The sequence below is a fragment of the Halyomorpha halys genome, unplaced genomic scaffold (assembly GCF_000696795.3).
Source record: "Halyomorpha halys isolate HHAL.00 unplaced genomic scaffold, Hhal_1.1 Scaffold587.1, whole genome shotgun sequence".
Classification (NCBI taxonomy): domain Eukaryota; kingdom Metazoa; phylum Arthropoda; class Insecta; order Hemiptera; family Pentatomidae; genus Halyomorpha; species Halyomorpha halys.
The window spans coordinates 1,215,448-1,234,074 of record NW_027109405.1 but is presented as its reverse complement, the minus strand read 5'-3'; the positions used below and the strand labels follow the sequence as shown (position 1 = coordinate 1,234,074).

The 18,627-nt window shown below is 30.8% G+C and overlaps 2 protein-coding genes across 3 annotated transcripts in view; one reads left to right on the top strand and one right to left on the bottom strand.

Moving 5' to 3' along the window:
• Positions 1 to 1,238: 1,238 nt before the first annotated feature.
• LOC106684509 (circadian locomoter output cycles protein kaput) lies at positions 1,239 to 12,814 on the bottom strand. Of its 2 annotated transcripts, XM_014426634.2 has the most exons (17): positions 12,636 to 12,814; positions 12,501 to 12,545; positions 12,163 to 12,311; positions 11,981 to 12,072; positions 11,821 to 11,910; positions 11,297 to 11,396; positions 11,125 to 11,220; positions 10,968 to 11,043; positions 10,748 to 10,879; positions 9,328 to 9,434; positions 9,091 to 9,238; positions 8,894 to 9,003; positions 7,886 to 7,977; positions 5,913 to 6,041; positions 5,166 to 5,291; positions 1,576 to 1,656; positions 1,239 to 1,479 (listed from the first exon to the last, which is right to left on the bottom strand). In XM_014426634.2, the coding sequence occupies exons 1-17, from the start codon at positions 12,674 to 12,676 to the stop codon at positions 1,372 to 1,374; spliced, it is 1,722 nt and encodes a 573-aa protein (XP_014282120.1). In that variant the 5' UTR covers positions 12,677 to 12,814; the 3' UTR covers positions 1,239 to 1,371. The 2 variants fall into 2 exon arrangements, with proteins under 2 accessions (XP_014282120.1, XP_014282121.1); XM_014426635.2 differs by lacking the exon at positions 5,913 to 6,041.
• Positions 12,815 to 15,625: 2,811 nt separating this feature from the next.
• Flo1 (flotillin-1) overlaps positions 15,626 to 18,627 on the top strand; it is a 44,832-nt gene continuing 41,830 nt past the window's right edge. Inside the window, exons 1-3 of the mRNA XM_014426618.2 lie at positions 15,626 to 16,402; positions 16,486 to 16,561; positions 16,645 to 16,735. Coding sequence (XP_014282104.1) covers positions 16,351 to 16,402; positions 16,486 to 16,561; positions 16,645 to 16,735 — 219 coding nt within the window. The 5' untranslated portion in view covers positions 15,626 to 16,350. The remainder of the gene's footprint in view (positions 16,403 to 16,485; positions 16,562 to 16,644; positions 16,736 to 18,627) is intronic.

The following is an 18,627-nucleotide window of genomic DNA, read 5'->3' as shown; positions in this document are numbered from 1 at the left end:
AAACTTCAAATAACATCAATCAGTCAAATAGCACAACTTATCCAATAACAGTAATTATACTCTAATATTAATCTTACTATTTCATAATGGACAGTTGACCCAAGAGAAATTCACAATTTTGAATTTGTTTTACTTTTAGAAAAAAAAAAAGAAGTTATTAACAGGCCAGCGTAATGTGAACATTAGGATGCGTGAGGAGGTTTATCTCTTCTAGAAGGAGGGTAGAGAAGGGATTTGTTTATAACTTTTATTTGAATCATTTCATAACGAACTAGATCATTGAGAATATTTTCACATAAAGGGAGTTCTTTACATTTTATTTTTTTATCACCTAGGTCATGTAGCTCTTATTTTATTTTCATTGTCTTGGTTAATTTTAGATCATAGAAGTTTAAAGGTAGGTTTACACACTTGTCAAAAGTCCCAAATACTTGTTCAAAAAAAAAAAGAAACTAATGTCAGTATAAACACGCTTGTGTGTTTCAGAAATGCAAAAGTGGTGGATGTCAAACTTGTATCAGTTATTTCTTTTGAATTAACTACTTTTACTGTAAAAAGAAAGAAAATTAAAAGAGGGGAAATGAAACGAAACATAAATAATGGCATAGGAGATGGTGATAAAAAAGCAAAGAAAAACTTCAGACCAAATAACCATTAAAGTTAACTTAAGTTCAAGTATTTTTATTAAATATTAGTTAATTTAATTTCCCAAATATATAATATTTTTATAAATGTATATTTTTAATCAAATCTTAAATAAAAAATATACTGTAACCCAGAGTTACATGATACTTACTGAGTTACTAGGACCCATCCAAGCAATTCCAACCTAGTTTCTAAGTAATCACGCATGGTATAGACAAGGTTAATTGACAAGATTTTAAAATATACAATATTAAACTAGTTAATTATTGATTCTGAAAGTGGGTGAAATTTCATATTTAATAAAAGAGAGCACAAACTTGTCTAGAGCAGATAGGCCACAAACTCACAAAAGCTTGAACCAGCTAATCCAAATACCCCATCCATACACTTGCATTTGCAGACATTTGCCATTGCTTGGCAAGTGTGTAAACATATCATGGACTAAAATCTAAAATATCACATCAAAAAAATTCTACCATATAAGTAGTAACTAAATAGTGTGCACTCTCCCCCCAGGCTAATAGTAATTTTAGACAAAACTATCCTTACACAAAACTGAAAAACACAACTTGAATGGAAAAAAGTACCTCACAAGACACTTTTCCATTACACAAATATTCAGCATTCTCTTCAAACATTCTTCAAAATTCTGTAACATCTTGTAAAATGAGTAAGTAACTTAAACCCATGAGGACCAAATGCATTAAAAATAACAAATGACGAAATCTATTGACTGGTTCTAGTTGAGTTAGGTGATTCTATTTGAGGATTGAAGAGAACATCAGCTTGATGTTGTGAAAGAGTGAATGTTTCAGCCTGATTACCGAGGCGAACCTGAATTCAAAAAATACATATTGTTTTGCTATTATCTATTTAAAAGCTAAATTTTTAAATAAAAATGTTATAATGACACAATAAATTTTATTTTACCTGTTGTGTATCAATTATAGTCGGTATTGGAGTACTATGCGTTACATAAACCTCGGGGGTTGGTTGACATGGAAGAGCAACCTGTATGTCACAAAAGAAATTTGTTAAGTCGATAAATACATCATTTTAAAGTAAATTACATATAAATATAGTTAATAAGCACTACATCACATTTTCCTAACTTAATGTGAGAGAAATTTGAACAAGTGTTTTCATCAAAATAAAAGTATCCTTATAGTTTGTTCCAAAAGACAAGCCAAACTGGCTAAACAAAAAAAAGAGTGAATGAGGATCAGATAGCATTCTCTTTAAAGGGTCTCTATTTATTAACATATTAAGGTTTATTTATATGTTTTCAAAATGCTGAAACAAATATAAAATCGATTTTATGATTGAGTGCTTGCATATCGATTTATTTTAAGTTTTAGGGTTTTTGCTAATATGTTCAAATAAACTGAATTCACATATTAGTTAAATTGTATGTAACTGTAATTGCAATTGATAAGATTCATAAAGCAATTGTAATTGCAATTACTTAGCTTCTAAAAATAATTGTAATCGTGTCTTACAATTACTTCATCATTGTAATTGTTCTTCAAAACCACAAATGTTTGATGTTTTGGACCATTTAACAGTTATATTAGGATAATTTTAGTGTATCTGAAACATGTAATTGAAGATGTAATTTAATTATTCATGAAATGATTCCTACCCAACTCTGCCATGCAATAGTTGCAGTTGGACCAGAAATATAATGGTTTCTAAAGAAATACTGGTAATAATAAGGCACCATTGGAAAAAAACAAATTACATCCACTGAAGCAACATCTGAAATTCCTCAAACTGAAGGTGAAGGTGGCCTTGACCATCATGCAGTGTGATTTGGGTTTGAAAATTCAGCAGATACTTTCTCAGAATGAAAGGACTCAGCAGATATTGGTGAGGTTCTGTAGCAAACTGTTGAATGACATCCAGCTGCAAGACTAATGTACTTGTTAGGAAGTGAGGAGAATCGAAGGACAGTGTTAGTCACCATCTTTAAACTAAAAGAAAAAGAGTAGCAGCTCGGTCCTCCATGGACTTACACTACAGCCATTCACAAAGAGGATGTGGTGTCTCATTTACCAATATTGGTAATTGAAATACAGAACCAATTCCCGACTTTTTCTGACAATTCCTAACCTCTACAAGTTTTTTACTTTAAATATACAGCAGGTCTACAAGAGTCTATCAGTTTTAATCTCTGATTGTTCTCTAGATAAATAAAATTAACAACACTCTTTCCAATATGGAAGTGAAAAGAAAAAACAAAACATTCTTTTGCCACAATATTTAAAAAAATCATTAATAGACTAATTACCAGGAAAACTGTTTTCAAATTTAATTTATTGAAACATTATGTACATAAATCTTTAACAATAATAAAAATATTTTGAAATAAACAGATTGTAGTACGTAATGGTTCAAGAAATAACAAAAACAATTTTCATTTAACAAATTGAAAAATCAACAATATGAAAACTGCACCTAGATAGTACATTAATATTCATCATTGAATTAAAATTTTGTTTATTAATTTTTTTTTTTATCTCTTGATTGATAGTAATTAATGAAGGTTATCAAACCTTCCTACATCATCAAAAATGACCAACAAAACAACCATGTTACAATGTTCCCTTCTTAAAACTGTTTAACATCCTAAACAGGGCATTTTACATCTGTGCATAGGGCAATAGCCAATCCATGTAAACGATCTTCGTTTTCGTCCTCTTTAGATTCTTTATCATCTTTTTTTTTATTGACTCTTCTTTTTCTCTTCTTTATAAAGAAAGCTTTCTGTTTGGCACCTTACTCTTCAGTCTTAATGATTAGCTAACCAATTATTAGCCAACTAAGGTTTGAGTCCTCAGAGAGATAAGTACCGAACCTCTAATTCCTCTCTTGATTCTGAAACCTTCATGTTATGTTGTTGAGATTTGATTCAGAATAATATATAGGTTCTCTTTTTTGGTTCATCAGGCTTCTGCTCATCCCGAAATTCATTCTAGCTCACCTCTTCTTCCTCTTCCTCTTGGTATCTGAGTTTTCTGTATTCCGGTTCTGGTAGCCGAGTAGAAGCCAGTCCCACTTTGGGGTTGTAAGGACCCATGACCAAAAGTCCTGAACAAAGAAAACCACAGTCTCTACCCTTGTTAGAGAGCTGTTCCTTCAATGGATGCACTCCCCTAGATGGCAGTGAGCCATCATAAAACGAAACCACTGACACTATAATACAGACCCATGGAAGTACATGCCTTTTACAGTCCTAACAAAAACCAAAAGATCCTCGATAGAATCGGGAACAGCTAGTGATAGAAACTAAGACCTCGCTATAGCCCTATTCTGCTTACCTCTTGTCATCACAAGGAATTGAATCATCTGAGAAAGATGTGATAGAGAATCCTCATCAACTTTGGACCACAATTCATATCCATCCTCTACCATGATGATGAATTTTCAGTCCTTCTCTAAACCAGGACTTGCCATTAACATTATTTTACAATTGCAATTTCTTTTCTTGTTTTTTTCACTGCTTAAATCATCGTGTGGTAACAGGCACACACCCAAACCATTAAACAACAAAGTCAAACAAGAACCTTTCTTAAATTGTCGAAGAATGTTAAAATTATATGCCAAAATAGAAATAATCAAAGGAGGATGATAAAATCATGAGCTAATCTGACTGCTTAGTGCTTTTGGCAGATTTTAGGAAAAGAAAAATATGCCATTGATTATTCTGCCCAAAGATCCTTACAGCAAACAATACAAGCAATATTAAAATCATAACAAGAATCCACACAGGCCTCCAAGTTAAGGTAGCATGGTTAACCATGACAAATGCAAACAAATTATACTTCTATCAAGACATGAAACATGTCCTCCTACATACCACAATAATAAACCAATAATACAAAAAGATATGGTAAATTATCTTGGAATAAAATTGTTAGAAGAAAGACTTGGGAATTGGAACCCAAACATTAAGAAAAAATGGAAGAGATTAAATGAAAGAAGTAACCAGTTGTAAGCATTATTCACACAGCAATCAAAATTAAAATTAAGACATATTACTATACTTTGATTTTAATATGTGAATGTTTGATAATATTCAACTCAAATATTCATGTTAATATTGCAAAATCATTTTTTAAAACTCGACTTACTTAATATTTCACAATTACCATAGACATGATAAAACTTACAGTCTTTACATCGTTAAAAAAAAAAATGAAAACATTTCTACTAAAATACGATTTAACCATGAAAATCAAAAACATAAGCCAGAGTAAAACTAATTTTATAGGAGAAAACTACTCATTGTCCTTGGAATAAGTGTTTTTTGACTTCCAAGTCTTCTGAAATAGCCAGCAAAATAGTAGGGATACATGATGGGTATAATGCACTTATACAGTTCACAAATATTGGACCAGGAAAATAGCTCTTTTCAGCTAATAACTCATTTTCTTTCAAGTATAGACTTGGTATGTTTTTGATCTCTCTATATCAATTATAGAACTACTTGAAAGAAAGATACATCAACATATACTTACATTTATTACAGGAGAAAACAAGCCATACTTCGCCATAAAAAGTTGTTCTGTCACCTGTCTTAATTCTGTCTGCTGTTCAACAATTTTCTGTTGCAGTTCTTCTTGTCTCTTTTCCAGTAGATCCACCTGGAAAAAATGTTCATGCTAAAAAATTATTTAAAAAATGACCCCTAAATAGGATTTAAGTCATCCATAATTGAGTTGTAGAAGTCACAATCATAGTTTAAAAAAAAAGAAATTTCTTTTAAAAAAAAATTCCTCGCACAACCGTCGGTCTACACATCCATATTAAGTGCTGACCCCAAGAATTGTCATGGGTTGCAGTGGTACAGGTTTTTTTTTTAAATCAAAGTAAGAAGGAAGGTTGGCTCCTCTTCTTTTTAATACAGCACTGGAAGTAGCTATTCGTTCAATTAGAACTAATTCAGGAGTAACCATTTATAATCGGCTGTCTCAACATCTAGCATAGGAAGATGATGTGGTCATTGCCGATGATGTAAGTCAATACACTACTTCGATAATCAATAGGAAACTATCCTAAGTGGCATAGTTAAATATTTGTATGTGTTTTAATATCAAAAGGGAAAAATTAACAATAGAAAAAATAAAATTAATTTTTTTCATTTATATTGACTGAGTGACATGGCTTTGCTGAGAAATTTGTTTTTTGCGACTTAATACACTTTGCTTCTGAGGTGCTGATTTTGATATTTTTTAATTTAATAAAAAAATAAATGTATGAATTACCCGCTGTGTAGGAAGAACAGGTTGGGATTGGACTCCCACCACTGAGTAAGGAGGAGATGAATAATTGCTCCTTTCATTAGGCTTTGTTTCAACTTTGATGCAACTACGACTCTGATTTTGCCGAGTATGCTGAAATAAATAATAATTTTGAGCACTAAAAAACAAAATACATCTGTTAGGAGTCTGCATGAATTATTTAGAGGTTTAGGTTTGTGCTCAATGTGATAATAGAATAATATATCTCCTGTAAATAATAATGAAGATGAAAAAATTTTTAAAATACTGCTATCATTTTATCATACTTATTTTATTACCATACTATGTAATGTGAATTATCTCTTACATATCAATGGAATACTGTAGAAAACTAATTTCATCTAACGAATGTTAATGTTATCATTTGAAATCAAACTGAGGAAGGTAAAAGGATTATCAAAAAAGAAAAACCTATAGTTTGAGCTACAAAGATTGTAGTTAGTTTTACTTTTTATAAATAAATATACTGATGAGCCTAAGACAAAAAAGTGAGACTGGCCTGAAGGTGACTTCACAGAAGGTTTGGACAAGGCATATTCTAGAGAAGTGTAATCTTAGGGACTGAGAGAGGTTGAGGAGGAAGAATTTCAGATGGAGGGATGAAACTCTAGTCCAAAACATATGGCAGGGAAATCTCAGACTAAGATTAAGGATAGGTGAAAATCCTAGTTGAGGAGATGAAGCCTCAAAATAAAACTTTGGAGAGGTAAATGAGGGTCTAGAACAGAGGTGGGCAACTCAAATGATTTTGTGGGCCACTTTGGAAATGCAGTTAGATTTATTACTGGCATTTTTATTAAGTGAAAAATTGAAACACAAGGAATAATTATTATTTACATAATAGATTCTTAATCTAAACTTTCTAAAAAAGTATATCTCAGGAACTATTGAAATATGTAAAATATTTTACATAATATCTCTTTTAGGGCTCATATTTTAATAAATTTACTCTACTTCAAATGAGGTCCTATTAGGTTTTGTAGTGTTGTAGGTAGTTTTAAAGATCTGCATCTCCAAATGAAAAATTAATTTTTTTTTAACATGGTGAAACAGCCCCCATTTTTACAGGTAGCATGATTTGGCTGGCAGACTCTCAGTTCTATAATAATGGCAATGCAATAAAGATTGAAAAAATTGCTATCAAAGTTTCATCATATAATGTCGATTATTTATGTAATTTCTCGGACTAATTTACGTTCCCATCTCTAACAGGAAGTATCATAGTTTCCAAAAATAATGAACTAGTAGGTAGTCAATTTTAATACATTTTATCTCCACCTAAAGCTACATTACATTTAAATTTAAATCATATCTATTTCAACATTGATTTAACTATTTAATATTATATTACTAATTTTAATAAATATTTGTGTGTATTTATACATTTACATTTATTTACAAATATTTTTTTTGTTTTTACGAGGATTTTAGGATTCAACAACAAAAAATAATATGTTAAAACATTCAAATTAAAAATCAATTCATCAGTAATAACACTGACATATGAAAAAGATAATTAAAATAATTTTCAGCTGGTGCGATGAATATAACCTTCAAAAAAGCCTACGCGTCAAGGAGCTAAGCATTACCTACAAAAAAGTTTCTGTTCAGCTAAACTCTATTACAATAAATTTCTTTCATAATTTTAACTGCCAAAATAAGCTATCCAAATATATATGAAAATTAAAGCAAAATTTTAAAATTTAGAACTAATGACAACTTTTCTAACTTTTACTTTAAATCATATTCCTGAACTTCCCAGATTGAAGACACCCTGATTAGGTATGGAAAACTTACTTTCTATCATCATAAATTATTTAAATACAAGTTATATTCTGAGACAGGATATGTAAAAATATAAGCACCCATGGAAAAGAAGAAACAAAAGTTGCTTTATTTCTGTTTTAATGTAATAAAATTATTGAAACAATACTTACAGTAGATAATGCCGGTTGTGAATGTCTAGACAATGGAGAGTCTCCAGACATAGAATTTGTGTCAAAACCTTCTTGTTTTTCTTTTTTACTAACTGTAACAAAAAGTGACAAATCAAAGTTAAGCCATAAGTGTAATCATCCCAATTCTTATTTTAAATTTTAATAGTAGTAACAAAAAAAAAGGTTTTTGTTTTTTAACTTTTTAGGAACAAAAGGGACAATTTTGTTTTGACGCAAATGAGCTCTTAGTATAAAAAAGTATGTCCATAATGCCATCGGTCATACACACATTACAACCTTCAAATGTCATTAACAAAAATTAGTATGTCCTCATTCATACACACATTACAACCTCTAAATGTCATAAATAAAAGGTAATATGCCCATGTTCATACACACATTACAACTGTTTAAAGTCATAAGTAAAAGGTAATACAAAATTAGTCTTTTTTGACTTCAGACCTTGTCAGAGAAATCAATTATTTAACAGTATGTCAAAAGACAAAATAACTGCATATAAACATTGCACATTAAGTTTAAATATCTGAAAATGTGAACTAGACCACCTTATCATGGCTCTGTCATGCTTCCACCTAGCTGACAAGGGAATTTCGACTTGCTAAGGAGAAGAGAAAGATTAAACTTTTCACACTAGATTTTTAAAAAAAAGATATTTTTATTGTTGCACCAAGGACTAATGGTTTTCTTTCTACGAGGAAAAAAAATTCTGAAATTTCAGGGTTAATCAGTTGTTATAACTAATATTATGAATTTAAAACAATTTTCATATTTTTGTGGATAATATACAGATATAAATTTAAAATCTGAATAAGAAAAATACATAAAAAAGATAACCATCCTGATTTATTATAATAATAAATAAAATTTATACTCTAACCATAGTAAGTACTCCATCCTATCAATCAGTAGATAGCAATGAAATTAATGATTTTGTATTTAATAAACAACACTCCTTAAAATGGAATCACAGTGTTCCTTCTTACTCACCAGAAGATTTGGAAGTCCATTGAGAATTACGAGAATATGTTTTGGATTTTTCAGGAACATCGGTAACAGATTCAAAACAACCATTTCCTTGTTTCATTACATTTACGTTACTATTGAACAAACAGTAACATTAAAGCTCTAACAAAATTATATTTTATCAATATAATCCCATTTACAATCAATAAAATCACAATTACCTAACAACTCTATGAGTACAAACTATAAATTCTGGTTTTGAATTCCATTGATGATATGTAATATAAAACCTTGTTTGGAGCCAAATCCATTGTTGTCCTTTAGTCAAAAAACGATAATAACAAGAAGTACCTTCTCCTTGTTGCATTACTATAACACAAATAACAAAAAAGTTATTAAATAAAAACAAATTTAATTCCAATGATAAAAAATAATAAATTACTAAGTACATCACTTACAAGCTTCATGGCAAGTCACTACTTTATCTAAATCATCAACATGATAATAATCGTATCCTGAAGTCCCAAGAACTTCAAAAGGAAGATAACCAATAATCGGGGGTGCCCTGGACAAAAAAATATACATTATTTTTAAATATGCAGACAATTCAGAACAAATATTTATGAAAACAGTTATCAAATATAACTCATTTAAAATAACATTACTCATATATGTTTTCAAGAATATACAATATTTTTTTCATTACAGTAGATACCCAGTACTTTTTCTAATTTCATAACCACTAAGAGTAATGAATTTTAAGGATTGATCAAAAAACAACATATATCTTTCAAAATCAGAAATATGAATTTAAAACATGAACTATTTCAACTGTTTATCTCAAATAGTAAAAATTAGTTTATTAACAGTTATTTTTAAAATATGAAGTCAACGCCATACTTACCCAAATACTTCATACTTTCCTTGCTAGGAAGTTATATTAAACTGAATTAAAAATTGTTTATTAGCGCAAAGAAAGTATGAATGTTAAAGAAACATAAGATTCAACATCCATTCTCACTTAGCCTTTTCAAAAGAGGTGGTGTGAACAAGATCTTTGGACTAGTTTTTCTATTTGATGCACCTTAAATCCGAGATATATGACACTAAATTAATCCATTAACTATCTGTGATGATTTCACATTGCTCATACGAGAAAATTTGCAAAATACAATTTATAGCAATGTATTTTCTCACCAAAGCTTTGAATGGGGTACCTCTAAACAACTTGGTACTTTACATCAGTAAAATTTTAGGTAAATTTCAAAAGTTTAAATTTTTCCAAAACTGAAAACAAAAATCAACATTGAAATTTTCCTACAGATTACTTTTTGTTTTTATACCTATAACATACTCATATTGTTTTGAAATTAAAAGAAAAACTAGAACATTTGAGGAACCTACTATGCATAATTGTTTATCAGGATTTTAATTACACAAAAAAGTTTACCCACAAAAGTTTAGGCATTGGTGTTTTTCAAGGCATATTACTGACAAGTCTATTTTGGGCAATTTATTATTTCATGATAGATTTTGAATAATAATCTTATATTTTTTCAGAAATGAAGTTATGGAATTTCAGCAAAAGAAACACTAATCATGGAATGATAAATGATTTCATACCATTGTTATTGTAAATATTTTAATATTTCAATTCTCTATATCATAGCAGAAAATGACAATCTAAGAATAAAGTTACAAAGAATTGGTCGTCTTTCTTATCAAAGTACTAAGTTTAAAAGCAGCATGATGAGAAACTAAGACAATTATGAATGACAATCTGAGAATAAAGATACAAAGAATTGGCCGTCTTTCTTATCAAAGTACTAAGTTTAAAAGCAGCATGATGAGAAACTAAGACAATTATGAAACACTCACCTGTGATCCAAAAACAAAAATTTCCATTCTAGACTATGCCTTGAAGTAAATTCACATTTTGTTGAATCAATTATTGATAGTTCTCGTATTAGTTGTGGAGTTTGAAGTCTTCCAGTGCCAACAAATATCCACCTAAAGGAACATATTCATAATATAAGATATAAATAACAGAATAAATAATAGAATAATAATAGAGTAAATGAAGCATTGTTTAAATCACCTCGTGTCTGATTCAGATGGATAATTATAATGACAAGACACACCGTTATCAATGTGAACCGAGTCAACATCGCTACCTATAGCAAAATATTAAAACATAAAATAAAAAATAAAAATTTTAATTTAAATTAAGAGACATTATTAGCTAGGAAACATACGAAATTGTCCTAGGAACTGAACCACTTCGTAGACAGGCTCTCCTTTCACATCTAATCCTCCCCTTTTACAGTGGCATACAAAAGATACTTCATTATCTAGAGAAGTAAGAACAATGTATCAATAAACAAGTAAATAAATTGTTGACTTTTTCCTTAATTTCATAAATACTACCTTCATCATACTCTGCAGTTGGTCCTAAGATAATATTATATAATTCTGAATGATCCCCTTCATACACCAGATCATAAATTGTCATACTTAATAGATCATTCTGAAAAGAAAAAAAAATTGAGTGAAGAAAATTAATATTGAGACAACTAAGTTCCTGAAAATTAACTTAAGAATATGAAATTTATAAAAGAAGTTTTCAACCTTCAACTACTACAGGATTTTCATTTTAAAACTTGAAGGAACTGGCTAAAATCAAATAATCGCGTAGGTGGGCAGCACCTTGAATATTTATTCTCTTAAACAAAATTTTATTTCTAACAATACATACATAACATCAACTGAACTGTATATAAAATATCAATAAACTAACTTTCGCTTACACTATATTTGTAGTAATTGAAACATAGTACAAAGAATAAATTAGTTTCACATCAGAAGGATTTGTTAGAAAATAACTTAAACATTTGTTAATGCATAATAGATGATTGTATAAATATAGATTGAACTTAAAATTCTTTACTTACTGGAAAGTGTCCTAAAAGAGATATAATGCTCTCAGAAACATACAACAAACGTCCAGTAGAAGAGAACACAATAATGAACCCGTCAAGTGCCTGTAACAAGAACCAGCATAAGCATTACAACTTAAATTAAGAATGGATATAAAATTAAATTGATATTTACCTCTAGGAACAAATGAGTGAATTCCTCATTAGATAAAAAAGATGGTTTCCAGTCTTCTTGAATTTCATTTGCGCGAGATCTAACAGCCAAGTCTAAAATTTTATAGTGAATAATAAAAAATATCTTTTAAAAACCAAGTATGTGGAACATATAAGTATTCAAGAACACAAAGTATCATTTACCATTGTGATTTTTTAAGAAAGCTATGGTAGACTTCAACACAGTTGATTTATCCATTTTACGGTTGTTTGTTGTAACCATGGAACTTAGTTCATTAATAAGAAGATTAAACTGATCTCTACGCTTTTTTTCACTTAAATTTCTTGTTTTTCTAAAATCAACAAAATAAAATAAAATTCTAAAAATACTAATCATTTAAGTAATAAGTTACTGATGACAATTTATTTTGATTCTAAAAATTAAAAAATACTAATCACCATCTCTAGGAATAACAAATTCTATTTAAAATCTGTATCTATTGTCACTATGGCTAAGGAAATGTAAATAGAACTTAATTTACCTTTTGGTGTCATCCTTGTCATCTGTATCATCATCCATAGTATCACTGAAATCACAGTTGTGATTAGAACAACGGACTACACTCAGCTCACGAAATTCCTTTAACTTAAGAATATAAACACTTAATGACACTTACTCAGACTGCCTGGTGGAACTAGGGTTAATAAATCTAGACATTGTTATTGAAGTTCTCAAAGCTGAATCATATTAGTTCATCAAAGTCAACCAATAATTTGGCAGATAATAAATATGTCAGGAATTGCACTTAGTATGGCGTTAACCAAACACATTCCAAAGGGACAGGTTCTCGAAACCTGTTTTCTTTGATAGTAGTGATAGGGGCTTTGCAAGCTAGCCAACTGTTCAAAGTGACATTTCTATACTGAACTATAATTTTAAAATATAATTACTGTTATCAAACAGGAACAACTGAATTGGTAATAAAATATAAAATTAAAATAATTTCTAATTTGGCCTGAGATGATTGTTTTCTATTAATTTTAGATTCATAAGAAAGTTTAAACGGAGGAGGAGGGCGATCAAATTGAACCAGTAATCTTATTAGTTAATGTGGCCCTATCACAGGCAATATTTACTGATAAAAAAAATACAGAAGGAAATATTTAAGCACACTTTTAAGCAGCTCTTAAGTAGTCAATATTTAGTAAGTAAAAATACTGATGAAAATAATGAAGGACATTATACTAAAAGTATCGAACTTCAATACACGGTCAATAATACTTTTAGCATTTTGATTACTTCAATAATACCCACCAGCAATATTGACCGAATAAAATGATGGTCTTCAATTTTTTTTTCGTCACTGACGGGTTAAGGGCTGCAATTATAATTTTCCTCTTCAAATAATCTGATCTACTGACAGTACTCTGAAAGTATTCCCCCTTTACACGGTCAAGAAATACGCCCATTCCAGCTAGTTCTTTTCACTTTCCTCGCTTATCAAATCATATTGTTGGAGACTTGCTTGAAGGTGGATCATGCCGCGCTACTATTACATTATTGTTTGTAATACACTGGTTAATGTAGTACAATAGTCAGCGTATTACAACAGTTAACGTAATACAATAGTGAATGTAATATAATAGTTATTTAAGAAGAGTGGGACGGCCACGAAAACTCTTGCTACAAGACGTTGGTACTGGTAGTAGTATTATTGGGAAGGTGTGTCTGGTAGGTGGGCTTAACGGTCCTTTCTGCCATCCCCAAGAAAGACCAATGTAATAATTATTACAACGACTAACATTCCGCTATGTGGAATCTTTTTGATTTTCTAATGAAATTTAAAAGGTACAACCAATCCACAGAGTAAGCCTCATATTTTAGTATTCTACTAGAGCCTAGAAGAGCATAACTTATAAGTGACGGGTACCGGTAACAGTCTGCTATATAAAGTAAAGCAGTTTCGTTCGGTGCCTATCCACGTAAGTGACAAGTTTCACCATAAACTATCCACAAATCTTAAGATGTCTTTTAACTCCCTTTCCACCACTTTGGCTATGTTCCAATGGCCAACAGATCCTCCTATCTCGTTTCACTGTCTATTATCTTTCATTCTTAAATAAGTATGTACCGCTTCTCTTTAAATGAATAAGTGGAGAAGTGTTAAAAAGAGCAATAAATACTTCTAATGCCTTAGTTGGTGTTGTGCAAAATGCCCCTGTTATGCCTATACAGGCCATCCTTTGGATCCGACAGAACATTCGCACATGGTAAACTCTATGTAGGGCTGTCCACCACACAATGCTTCCATTGTGGATATTATGTCTTATTGGTGCTATGTAAATCCGATGCACAACCCTTGGGTTAAATCTGAGGTGATGCCCACAGCACGCCTTACTTGTCAAAAAGCCTGCACTAGCTTTTCTTTTGATTTTTGCTAAATGAAGTCCCCAGTTAAGTACAGCATCCAAACTAATACATTATTTGACATTTTTACTTAATTGGAGTTGATTGCCAAAGGAAGTCGGCGTTCCAAAGGTGCCTAACTTCCCTTAGGTGTGACTATTTATGATGTAGTAGTACTAGATAACCCAGAAGTACGCAGCCACAACCTGGAACCGTAACCTATCGCAACAACAGAGGATGTCAATCCAAAGAATGGTTTTGCTATAAGAGGTCAAATACACATCTATACAACCAATAGAACTGGTCACGCAGCGATGACTCGGGAGAACTCGTACTGAACTTTCCAGCCAAAGTGGTAAGAAAAGCCCTGTGGGTGGTCATCCTTTTATCGACATCGATTTCGTTTAGTACTAGAGAGTGACCACCAATAAAATACTCACACGTCATTAGTTCTCCTTCATATTCTTCAAAGAACTGAAAGCGGGAACAAGGGAGACCTGCATGCTTCTAGTGGGTCCCCATAACCTTTCGGCACGAATTTTCCTTTGTGAAAGGCCATTTCTTATTGGCTTTGGTGGGTATTTCATAAACGGGCAAGGGAATGACCGAGAATCGTGTAACGGAAGTAAAAAGTGTCATAGTGATTGGCAAGTTCCATCTGAAATTCAATTATATTTTCTATCAATCCTTGAAATAACGCTAGAAAGATTCCAGCTATTTATTTAAGGTTTAATACAAAAGAAACTGACATGTAAAATCTCAGTTACAGCTTAGTGACAGGGCTAAGGAGTGAAAAAACAAGGTATACATTTTATAACTAGGTAACAATTAAGGATTAAATCCTCAAATCGAGAAGGAAATGTAGGTGTCAAGAGAATCTACCAAATTCAGATGGTTGATCATTCTTAAAAGCTCTGTTACTGATATAACATAAAAAAATAGAAGACGACCTCCTAATATTTCTGATTCTGTTTCTAAATATTCCAGATGGTTTAACGCTGAAATTCACTGACTGGGACAAGTAACAGAATTTCTTCTAATGTTATTTTAAAAAATTAGAAATGTTCGAGGCCCTGAAAGGACTCCTTATACTCATAGGGTAAATGAACAACACTACTCGTGTAATTAACATAATAATATTTTTTTTTATTACATAGAACAATATGGAAGATGGTGGACCTGTTAGGATAGTTAGCATAAAACCTCACTTTCTTATTGTTGGTTTTTATATTCTTGGTACACCGGCATAACCAACCAATTTTAACCACGGTAGGGTTCAAGTTTCAATTTTATTGGATCGGTAAGAAATAAAAGTCAACCCCCTAGGCCGGATACGAACCGGTGCCGCTGCAATAATGAGGCAGTCAAGGTTTCACAAGCTAACTTTCTCGCCCACTAATGACCCTTCTTACTCTGAACTACCACTCTATGTAGTCTATACTCTGAGTTCAGGCCACAGACAATGTAAATAGAAAGCAGATAGGTGGTGATAAGGCCGTTGCTCCTCTCCACAGACGCCCACTTCGCCGATAAGGCCTGCATTTATGGCTTTACTTTTCCTGGTAGCTTACCCTCTCTATTATACGCCTTCCTCCTAAACTTGAGAAACGTAATATAAAAAAAAGTTCTTATTTATTCATTTTTAATTCATTCATTGAATCATGTATAATCCTTCTGTTTCAACTGATTCGATTATATTTTTCTCTGGATCTAGCAGTTTACAAATAGACTCATTGCTAATTGTTCTGATAACATTTTTTTAAAAAACAAAAATACTAAAGGGTTCTTATTTTGATAATACACTTACTGAACTTATTCTTGAAGTATCAAGGCCGCAGGTGTTGATAATTCAGCCGAACAGATGATTTGTTTTTGTCATGTATACAAACATCAAGCAGTTATGGCTGTCTGCCGCTAATTATTTTGGCGTTTCTTGAAAACTCTTCATTAATTAACATTTTTAATGCTGTAAACAAAAGAAAAATATGACTTGGGGTTTTGTTACTTGTGGACCTAATGAAGCTCTTGTGGTTTCAGGTAAATTTTGATATCTACTTGCTTTGTGATCAGTTGAAAATGTATGATTTTCTATTATCTAGTCGTTTTATTTTTACTTTAAGGTTGCTGTTATTCTAAACCTCTGTTAGTTCCGGGCGGAAGAGCATTTGTGTGGCCAAGTTTTCAATGTGTTCAAAGGTATTAATAGCTATTCTGCATGTTATCAGTTTAATAATTATTATCATTTTACCATGTAGGATCTAAGATCATGTTCATTGTAGGATTTCTTTAAACACGATGACTTTGCAAGTCGAAAGCCCAACAGTGTACACAAGTCAAGGAGTTCCAATATCTGTTACAGGCATAGCTCAGGTTTGTTAATTCATTTTTTCGGTGTGTAAAGTTTATTTAATTCATAATTTTTTTAATGTCTGGTTATTATTGAATAATTTAATTTGATAGAGATATCAGTAATTGTGTACATATCTTTATAATAATTCAATTGTGGACATATCTTTATATTTAACATATGAATTATGAATCCTCTTTAAAACTTGAAGTATGTGTACTTATCAAAAATTGTGATAATCATATTTAATTTTTTATAAGTACACATACTTCAAGTTTCTAGAAGGAGTTTCTTGGTCAAATATTGAAGCAAGGAGAAGTTGGTTGAGGGTTGTCTAGAGAGGAAACAAAAAGCATGAAACCTCCTTAATAAGTGTCAAAATTGTAGACTTCCTCAATGTTAAGTTAAACAAGATACAATTGTACAAATTTATAAAAAAGAAAGAATTACTCGTATTAGTTGTATCTTTATTCTTTTAGTTGTATTCTTTTACTTAACTTTAAAGATCTACAACTTGGGCTGAAATGTTGGTAACCATTAAAGAATTTTTTTCATCTTCTATATATTCCCTTCCTTGATTGTATCCCCATCCTACTTCTCCATTCTTATATTTATGTTTCACAATAGCTCCAAATTTCAATAATTTAATTCTCTCTTTATATTGTAATCTATTTTCAATGTTATCTTGTGTCTTTTTTCTATTGACAGGTTTAATAAAAAACAAGAACTTACAATAACAATATAAGCATCGAAACATTTATTTATATAATAATATCTTATAGTTAGTTATAAATCATAACTTTTATCTGCAAGTTTGTGGAATTTGGTGTGTTGAATGATGTTATGTGACCCCACCTTGTATTTCTCGTACATTTGTTTTCTTAGAAGACTCATGTTATCAAAGGAAAAAGATTGTTTATTATCTATGGCTTTGTTGTGTATTCATTTTTTGAGGGATTTTCAAAAATTTATAAAGTGATATACAATATAGTGTAATCATATCTCTCCATATAATAATCATAATCAGCTAATCTTATCTTTCTAATCTCAGTGTTCCCTGAGTAAGCCAGTTTCAAAAAGAACAGTCTACAACATGAGAACTTACCAAAATGAAGATCTCTTATCCTGTCATTCCATGTTTATCTAGAAAGACATTTTAAGGTGGAGGTTATCAAAATTTTAGTAGAGTGTGTAAATTCAAGATTAAAAAAATAATGGTAAATAAAAGTATATGAAAGGAATAAGAAAGTATTATGAGGTGTAGATTGTTGACCGTAGATTAATGATTGGAGAAGTTTGTCGGGGGGTGTGGTCAGCAAAGAACAACATAAATAAACAAAACCATTTACTAAATAATTCAAAAACACTATCCAAAATTATAGTCTCAAAACATTTATTTTATTCACCCGTCCAACGTTTTGGCCAATTCGGCCATCTTCAGGGACAATCTCAAATTACTATGAGACATATTATCCAATCATTTAAAAAAAACTCCATACAGGCCATTCTGCCCAGGTCAAAACATTAATATCTAATATGTCAAAATTACATTAAAAATTGTCCCTGAAGATGGCCAAATTGGCTGAAACGTTGGACGTGTGAATGAAATAAATGTTTTGAGACTATAATTTTGGATAGTGTTTTTGAATTATTTAGTAAACAATTACCAGTCTCAAGAAAGAAATTTAAAGATTATAAACAAAATCATATTTATTTATTTTATGCCGACGTTTCGACCTGAGTTTCAGGACTTCATCAGGGCTATAGAACAAAAGAGATAACAACAACATTTAGAGCAACATACAATTGAAAAGGAATAGTATACAAACAAATTTAGAATTATAAAAAATATAGAATTAAATCATAAATGATAAAAAATTGATAACTGATAATTGAATAGTAGAAAATTTTAATT

Excerpts from the sequence above, each read along its gene's own strand:
- LOC106684509 (XM_014426634.2), bottom strand. The coding sequence starts at position 12,676 with ATGTCTAGATTTATTAACCCTAGTTCCACCAGGCAGTCTGA. Across the intron at positions 12,312-12,500 it reads GACAAGGATGACACCAAAAG|AAAAACAAGAAATTTAAGTG; the intron begins GTAAATTAAGTT and ends TGTTGATTTTAG. Across the intron at positions 7,978-8,893 it reads ATGGACTTCCAAATCTTCTG|TTAGTAAAAAAGAAAAACAA; the intron begins GTGAGTAAGAAG and ends TTTTTGTTACAG.